At 35.6% G+C, this 9,546-nt stretch overlaps 1 protein-coding gene across 1 annotated transcript; it reads left to right on the forward strand.

The window, feature by feature from the left end:
* The first annotated feature begins 254 nt into the window (after positions 1 to 254).
* LOC106105420 (UDP-glucuronosyltransferase 2B30-like) lies at positions 255 to 3,890 on the forward strand. Its single transcript, XM_013285717.1, has 4 exons — positions 255 to 1,323; positions 1,963 to 2,185; positions 3,241 to 3,457; positions 3,542 to 3,890. The coding sequence occupies exons 1-4, from the start codon at positions 478 to 480 to the stop codon at positions 3,831 to 3,833; spliced, it is 1,578 nt and encodes a 525-aa protein (XP_013141171.1). The 5' UTR covers positions 255 to 477; the 3' UTR covers positions 3,834 to 3,890.
* The last annotated feature ends 5,656 nt before the right edge of the window (positions 3,891 to 9,546 follow it).

A 9,546-nucleotide genomic window follows, 5' to 3' on the forward strand; every position in this document is an offset into this window, starting at 1 on the left:
CATAGGCATAGAAAAAGAATTTTCGGTTTTCACGGAACTTTCTGCCCCGCACAGCCGCGTTCTGAAACGGTTATTGGCGGTTTTTCCAAACCAATACAAGGGTCCTCCAAGAAGTGAGCCTATCATTTCCTTCAAGGCCGACAACGCATCTGTAGTTCCTCTGGTGTTGCGGATATCCATGGGCGTCGTTGACCACCTCGGTGTTCTTGCCGTTCGTTTGCCCTTTTGTTTTTAAAAAAAGAGAAGGAATTGAAACATTTTTTATTAGCTTTTTCCTTATTTTTCCGCAGTATATGATATCTCTAATATAGAACAGTACAGTGAGAGTATTTTGCCAATGCAATAAACGTCACAGTGAGTGATTGAGTACTAGTTTATTATAGCCTACGAATTATAAACTTCGTCAGTCTGTGATAGTGGTCCGAGCACGACCGTCGCGTTGCTCGCTCCTCGGACGTTGACCTCTCGATACCCGCGATGACTCGTCTCCACTCATTAGTGTTCGCAACAATAATATTTGCACAAAATGCCATCGCCTATAACATCCTTGCCATTGTTTCTATGCCATTAAAAAGTCATTACATGGCCTTTCAAACGCTTTTCCGCGAATTAGCAGTAAGAGGACATTCGGTCACGGTCATGAACAACTACCCTGACCTACATCCGGTGCAAAATCTTCAATTTATTGACCTTCAAGTGCAAAATGCGTTCAGGAACCGGACCCCGTCGTTGTCCTGGTACGAAACCGAGGATTCGAGATTCATGCATTTGGTTAATCTGCATCGGCACGTGTATTTCGGACCTCAGAGTACAAAATTTGATTGTGAAAATTTATTAAACAACGAAAACGCAAAAGGGCACTTAGCCCAAGGGAAAAAGTACGATGTGATATTTGTGGAGCAATTTTTTAGTGATTGTGGTTTAGCTTACGCGGGTGTTATGTACGACGCACCGATTATTGGAATAACTTCACACGTTCTGCTACCTTGGGCTTATCCCAGATTGGGAATACCGTTTGATTTTTCCTCTGATGCTTATTATTTTGCAAACGCCGGCACCAACCCTGGACTATATCGTAGAATCGAAACTATGCTGATGCATTTATACCTAACGTATGGTAAGTGGTTGATAGATAGAAGTACTTATGATGTTTTTTACCACCACATGCCTAACGTTAGTCTGGACATCGAGGAGTTGGCGTCTGAGAGGATGAAGATGATGTTCTCTAACCAGCATTACTCAATAACCGGCGCACGACTCACCGGACCACAAGTATTGGAAATTGGAGGCATTCATATCGACAAACCAAAGCCTGTTCCAAAGGTAAAACACGATAAATGTAATGGTAACTATGACTACGTTATTCGACTTAAATTACAAACAAATGCAATTGTTAAGGAAAAGGTCCTATCTATGTTTACTAAATGGCTATAAACTAATGAACGATACATTCTCGTTATGTTTCCTATTAGAAAGTATTAAATTTTATTAAAAAAAGGACAATCGAACTCCTAATTTGATAAGTTAAATCATTCTATTAGTACTTATAGTAACAAGTTATCGCCCTATCACATCGATTTTGTTTCATTTATGATCAGAACTTGACCTCGTTTAAATAAAACCTGTACATTGGTTTAAAATATGCATAAAATTTAACTTAGTGACGGCCAAAATATTTGAAGGAACTACTAACTGTTAGAATGAAATGAGTTACAAAAGACGAGTAAATCACATGAACACATTAGTGACAGTGCAAAAGCAGTGATCAAAGAAGCATTAAACTTGAATCTTAAATTTAAAATAGTTTAGTTCTACTATACTTGGTATCCGTCAATATTACTATAACTGGTTGATGCCTCTTCAAGGCAAGCAAGGGCTAACAACCATAAAAACAATCAAGGTTAACTCTTAGACGACAACTAATGCCATTGAATCTGTCAATAACTACGTATATTTTTACAGGATATAGAAAAATTCTTAGCAAATGCAACAAATGGCGCAATCTACGTTAGTTTCGGTTCGAATCTTATCGCTAGCACGATGTCAACGAATAAAATGCAACAATTTTTGGACGCTTTTAAAAAGATACCGCAAAAGGTGTTGTGGAAATTAGAGAACGCAAGTCTTCCGATTGGGAACGATAATGTTTATACAAGCAACTGGATGCCTCAGTTAGATCTTTTGTGTAAGTAGCAAGCATAACATGTCTTCTGTCTGTGCGTGACCTTCGTTGAATAGAGGTAAACAACGTATATGTTTTTGCTGGTGTATACACGGGCAGCGGTCGTTTCTCTATTTCGGTGAATTCAAGTGGCTGCTCGCGTTTGCCTTCTTATGGTAAAAAACGGAGACTCGAATCGTTAACGACTCTTTAAAAACGCTTTAAAGTCACATCAAATGAATCCAGGGAATGATGCAAACAAACTATGAAAATAAGTGAATGTTTCTGCTCCATGGTTTTACCCGTGCAACTTCATGCTGCTAATACTAAATTGCATAATTCATAGATATTTTCCGCATGTTAGCATTGTTTTTTTATTGTATATCTGTATTCTAAGAATTTTATTTGTAAAAGATGTGTTTGTAGGAAAGTAATGAGAAAAAAAAATAGAATTTGAAAACACGTGTGTCCAATGTCAAACTACCCATACAATTTATATTTCGTTTTGCGTGTATTTTGTCTTATTACCAGCTTTTGCACGCGATTCCGTTTGCGCGAAATTAAAAAAAATGCTTAGTGCCCATGAGTACTTCTAGACTATGTTCTATTCAAATAAAAAAATCTATTAAAAAATGCCAAATTCGTTCCAGAAATACATTCTATCAAACATCCAACTATTCATCTAAACTTTCGCACTTATTGTATTAGAAGCAATACTTACTAATAGTTCTGTGACGTAACATAACAATATGCGAATTTAAAGTAACAAAATGTTGCTTGATTCGTTGAAACGCTAATACCCTAACCAGGGATGTGGTCTTATTTTACGAAAACGTCTTTTTAGGTAGTTTATATAGCGACATCTATAGCACCTTGGGGTAAACTTCAAGGTTACCGGTTGAACCAGTTGTCGGTTGTCTCAAATCAAGTTATGTACCCCATTCTCACAAAACCGCCTGGGTCAATGAACTCTATTTGTAAATATAAGCTTAAAAATCCAATACCTCCTGGCGACTCCCGCAACTTGTAACAAATGTAATTTTAAAATCCCTAAATGACATGATTTTAAATATTTTCAGGTCATCCCAAAGTGGTCGCCTTCGTGTCCCATGGCGGCATGCTGAGTATATCAGAAGCCGCGCATTGTGGGAAGCCTTTACTTGCAATGCCGTTCTTTGGTGACCAATTCTCAAACGCAGCTGCTGTCCGATCTTCGGGAATTGGAACTACCATGTTCTTTGAATATCTCAATGCTGAAAACTTGGCCGAGGAAATCAAGAAGCTGACGTCGTTAAAGTAAGTTGTTATTAATAAACGTTTTTTAAAATATATTTAAGAAAAAAACGTAGTGCGGAAATTCAATTTACTTCTTGTTTTCAGCATGCAGAAAAGTGCACAAAGAGTTTCCAAGCTGTGGCACGACAGACCGCAATCAGTTATGGACAGCGCCATCTATTGGACAGAGTACGTAGCGAGGCACGGTTCGGCGCCACCATCTTTGCCTTCCAAAGGAAAGACGTTGTTAGAGCAGTTTCAACTAGATGTCGCTGTAACACTAATGGCTATTTTAATAATCATTTTGTTGTTATTTTACTTTGTTTACAAATGTTTAGGGTTAATACTAAAAATAGCAAATTATTTAATAAGTAATAAAAAAATTAAAAAGGAATAATTAGTTACATTTATGTCCAAGATCTGTATCTAATTTAGGTTAGGTTAAATTATTTACTTTATGTTATAATAAAGATAAAACATTTCTCAAACAAATCACACGTGTTTATTATATTTATCAATTGCTTGATCATTTTTTTTATTAAATAACTTGTTATTTGAACAGATTGATCGTGGGTGAGACAATAATAATAATATTATCCTACATATCACATGGTCCCCCTAGTCGCCGTCAGCGCTTATCGTCATTTGACTTTAAAACGCGATTTATGCGTGCGAATTAACGAAGAAGAATGTCAATTTTATAGGCTCATGACACGGGTAATGACTGTACACGTATAAAATGTGCTACATCCAATCTTCTAATTGCTTTAGACCTTAACCTATATAAGAAAATCGGTCGCCTACACGATTTGCGTCGCTTTTAAATACATAAGTGAGGGCTTATTACACTGTGATTCCTTTTTTAGTGTTAAATTTTACATCATGCCATAGGGTTCTAGATTTGTTTGTCGTAATGTTAAATGTCATTTTTATTAGTAACACTTTACACTAGTAAACTTAATGACTAAAAAGAAGACTATGGTAGGGTTTTTATCAGAAGAAGTAACTGATTTAAAGTTTATTTTTTTTTAAATGAGACGTATTGAGCTATTGCACCTGTTACCGGTATCCGTCACTTAAAACCAGGCGCCTTGCTGGTTCCTTGATATAAAAGCAGTTTGTGAAATCACATGATTTGCCGGGATAGGCTGGTGTTGAGGCGTGGCGTGACGTGACGTCAGAGGAAGGCCATACTGACCCTGGAGTACGCGGAACACGGTGCAGCATCCTGCACGCACTGCGTACTGGACATTTTGATTGATAATGTGCCTTACCTAACATATTTCCTTGTTCACTTGATAATTGGATAGTACTATAAATTATACTACGTTTCTTTTATCATACGCATGTCGAGTTCTGTTTATTAGGACTTTCCACGTTCTAAATGCAAAAAGATATAAACAATTGAATTACGTGGAATGTATGAAATATTAAATTTTTTTAATTTTGTGAAAGTAATATTATCGAAACTATGAAATAAATTATTATCTAATGAATTAATCTACACAGAAAGGAACAATAGAAAAATGTTCGAGGATAATTGTTCTGCAAATAATTTGATGTCACAAGTCACAAGAATACGCACAAATATCGTTTATCAGTAAGTTTCGGAGAAGCTTATCTTGTTTGTCGAACTGTGCTTGGATCAAGGGCTCTGTACAACTGATAGACGCGTGCTTAAGCCCTTTTTACACTTTCCTTTATAAACTTAGAAATAACAATGTATACAAATAATGTTTCTCTTTATTAATAGTTAACTACGCAGGGGAAATACTAAATGTTCACGAAAGTTAGACTTGTGATGTCACAGACAAAGGCATAGAGTTAATAGAATTTTGAGATATGTCACTTATCTATGATATTCAAAATGAACTCCTTAGTAAGTTGTATCCTCATTAAAAAAAGTTCACCGAAGGCAAACTATAACCATAGGAGGAACGAAGAAGACTACCTAGCAACCAATTTTATATGTGAATTTGTATTATGAAAACTATTAAAAAGTATTTTTAACGCAGTTATTAGTAGAAACCTATGTTTGTTGTTCGTACTCATAATAGGCGTGGGTAAAGGGGTCTTTGATGAGTCAGTGTACCGAAGAGTCGGCCTTCAACCCGCGAGCCGCCACCGCCGCGCTCGCTTCGCCATCGCCGGCATTGAGTTGCATTAACACTATCAGTAGAGGCCGAGCGATTAGGACAAATTCGGCGATTACAACTGAGGCCGTTAAAATGATGGACGCAAAAATTAGTTTGGCAATGGCGTTTGAATTCTAGCCGTCCGCTAGACCTCGCTCCCACGATGCGTCTAGAAAATTCTAGATTTTTTTTGTACATTATCAGAACAACAAGAGATATCTTAATTATTGTTTTAAAAGATGGTACCAGATTTTGTTAAAAAGTGCCATTACAATTATAGGGTTGAACATTAAAATAACTATAATGTTATAAATACATTTTTAATTGGAGAACACATAAAAAAATGGTTAAGGAAGTTATTTTAATTGCTATCTCTTTGTGAGTCATTGAAGATGTTGCTTTAAAGGAATGTGGTAAAAAGCGGTTCTCATTGCGCATTTTCTTTTTCCAATAATAAATTATTCAATAATTACTTACTAGTTAAATGCACTGTGAATATATTAAATGTCCAGTACACAATTTATGCTAAATGTTACATTGTTTTTATTCCATATTAGCTGTTGCTCGCGACTTCGCCTGCGTGAAATTAAAAAATAATAAAAAGAACGCCTATGATCACTGGTAACGTAGTTTTTTAATGGCCCAGTAGTTTTCGAGCTACTTCAATACATAGAAAAATACAAGTCTTTCATATTTATAATATTAGTATAAATGCATAGGTTCATGTGATGCACCTAATGTCACTCATTTCATAGGTTTTCCATTTTCACTTACTTCTCTAGTCAGAACAATAAAATAAACATTTCAATAAAAAATATTAACCACAAAAATTTAATTTCAACAACATTTTTTATTTAATTGGAATAACATTTTATTACATAATCCACAGAATTCGAAAACCATATGCACCGCGCAATATTTTCATGCAATGTTTCGCGGCACGCCTGCTTGAACCCGGAAGGTGAGCCAAGCGAGAGATGGACACGACACACGGCGCATCTGTCGACGAACTTTAGAGGACGATATAAATTGTAAGCGTTAAATTGAATAATGGGTTCGGTATTAAATGTTGTCTTTTTCATAAAAGTAAATCTTGAACTTGAATTTATAAAATCAGTAAAATGTAGAAGTGAATGAAGTTACCTAGAAAAAGATGGATGGATTGTGTAAAAGGTGACATGATCAAAAAGGGAGTGATGTATGAGATGACGTATGATTAGGAGGACAAAAACTTGTTGCGCCGACCCTACGGGAGTAGAATAAGGAGAAGGAAATGAGTAAAATGCAGAAGTGCGTTCAATAGGAGTTGCTCTACTGTTGCGGATGTCCTTGACAATCCTACCTAAACGAGTTATTAGCCTCCTTATGATATAAGAAAACAGCAGTAAAATAAGTAATATTCGATTATTATTAACGTATGTTCCAGTTATACTATAATTTATTTATTAAATTGACACAAAAAGGTAAGATAACTCGAAAACGACACATTTCATTGATCATTACAACAAATTCCATGTCATTATATTTGTATTCGCACGATTTGCGTTATAATGAACTTTATTATTATAATGAATAAAGCTCGCAATGTATTTCTTTAATAAAGCCCGTATTACGTTTCCTTTTAAATGAACATATTGTCATATTAAATTCTATTCCATTTCTTTAAATTGCTTTCATCCAAATGCCTGACTAGATGTGCTAATCCCGTCTAACAACGGGGTGTTCCCGCATGTCGTTACTAAATATTCTAAACATAAATATTATCATACAGTGGTTATTAGCTACTTTTAAAAATGAAGTTAAAACAAAGCAACGACTAACTCTTCCAAAATGATATTTTAAACCAGTTTACTTTGTAGTTACATATTCATTGTTGGGAATCTCTTAGTTGGAAAAAACAGATGTTTTCATAAAACTTTTTCGTTAAAAACTCTCAAACTTATGCGGACATTCAATTAAAATATTCAACGTATGCAAATCACAGAGGGCGGGAAATGTAAATTTCTGTCTAAAAATCTCTTAATTAGGACGGCTCGACACTTAAGATAATTTTCTATTAGTTTAATTAATTCTTATCAAATGAATTGTTACAGCTGAGTTAGGCGTTTTGTCTGGAAATGGGAGAAACTGTATAAGTAATCATTACGCCTCTATCTTCGCACAAGCATAAAGGCACAACGATACTGTCACGCATCGACTTTAATACTCTGTGCATGACAATCAAATTCTGTATACTCTGTCATTGCATGAAGATGTCATAGACAATGTCGCCAGCATTGTAAGCACGCTAAATCCAATCATAGACCTGTCGGTATCGGTTCGTTTGTACACAAGGCTGGTCGTTAGCGAGGAGGCTTCTGGGCGCTAATCAATGCATCTGTATCGTCCGGCAGACACGATATGCATATTCATTGACGCTGTGACTGATGTGCGACAATTACATCGACCATCTCCTCTATTCCAATATCTGCCAAATACGCATATGTTCCCTATAGTCTTCTAATCTATTCTGATTGTTAGACTACACCAGAGTTTCCTATTACTAAGGACTAAAAATGTGCCGTAGTCAAATTCATCCTGACATTTTTTTTCTTCACAAATCACATAACAAAGGAAAATCTATAGTACTGTTAACAAATGTTCCTCGCATACATATTACCTCCTCGGATTAGGGTTTGTACCGCGATCCTTCACACGGACAATCTTTGCTATACTGCGACCGCAAGGATATTTATGACCTTAACCTTGTTAGTTGTTACTGCCTTCTTGTAGTGTACCATTCAAACTTTATAGCGGCTCGGAAAATAACACGAGAGGATTTTTAGAATGTAATTTTACGTTTCGGCAGGACGTAAAGTGTTCTAGGGGTGGGATTCATTTGCATACACCTGGGGGAATACACCAATGGGATCACCCGATACTCAGATGCGTAGACGATGCGCTCGCAGCTAACCCCGAGCTGCAATAAAGTTTGAATTTTATGATACCCATTTGATCTATCTGTTTTGGCGAACTCTAGGGGATTTTCTTAAGTGTCTGGTTTTTCTTGTTTGTCATTGATAAACCAATAAAATAATTGACTACTGAACTACTGACTGTCGTATTTAGAACACTTTATTTAAATAAAAACTGTTAATTAATAGAGGTTAGAAAACATTAGGCAAATATTAAAAGGGTCTGAAAAAGTGAGTTAAGATTCCTTTATGTTACTTTCCTTATTAAAATTATAATTTTTCCATTTGGAAACTCTCATACGTATCTCATACTTGAGTTTTCGGAAGCGTGAGATGCCCATGTTCCGGGTCATTCTTATGGTAATTATACCATTGTTGTGACATATAAAGAGCTTTACATATTGGCATTATACATATATTTATGATGGATAGCCATTATTCATGTAAGTAAATTTTAGTCGCTCTGGAAGATGATGGTGATTTTTGGACTGACTGAAGAGAGTACATGTCAAGGCCACATTAAAACACGCTACCCTTGGAATGCAGAAAAATCGAAACTTAATAACTAGATAGTACTTAATTTTAAAAACATTGGACCAAAAGGCTTGAAAGGTTACGAAAATTCACATATAAGCGCAGATGAAAGCTCTAAAAAGGTAAAAACAAGTACATACCGTACATACATTTTTTTTGCCTGTGTTGGTAAACGAGCTACTAGGTTTCGCATTAATTGTTCCGCTCTGTTCCAAGTGGATGTTTATCGCCCATTCAGTTTGCGATCTTTAGTTCTGCTAAGTGATCGTAAGTTATATAGAAATGCTTTTATTAATATCTTACCCTGAGACCAATATTCTTTATTTTTAGGAAGATTTAAATAGGTTATGTAGCGATTATCGGATAGTTGAATCTAATTTTAAAAAATGATACACTTTATTTAGGTTTCCTCCTATAGAATGCAAAAGTATTGTATGTTTCTTATGCAATCTGTGTACATGTTTCTATTAAGTTATTCTCTATAAAC

This window comes from Papilio polytes, unplaced genomic scaffold (genome assembly GCF_000836215.1).
Source record: "Papilio polytes unplaced genomic scaffold, Ppol_1.0 DF824270.1, whole genome shotgun sequence".
In the NCBI taxonomy this organism is placed as follows: Eukaryota; Metazoa; Arthropoda; class Insecta; order Lepidoptera; family Papilionidae; genus Papilio; species Papilio polytes.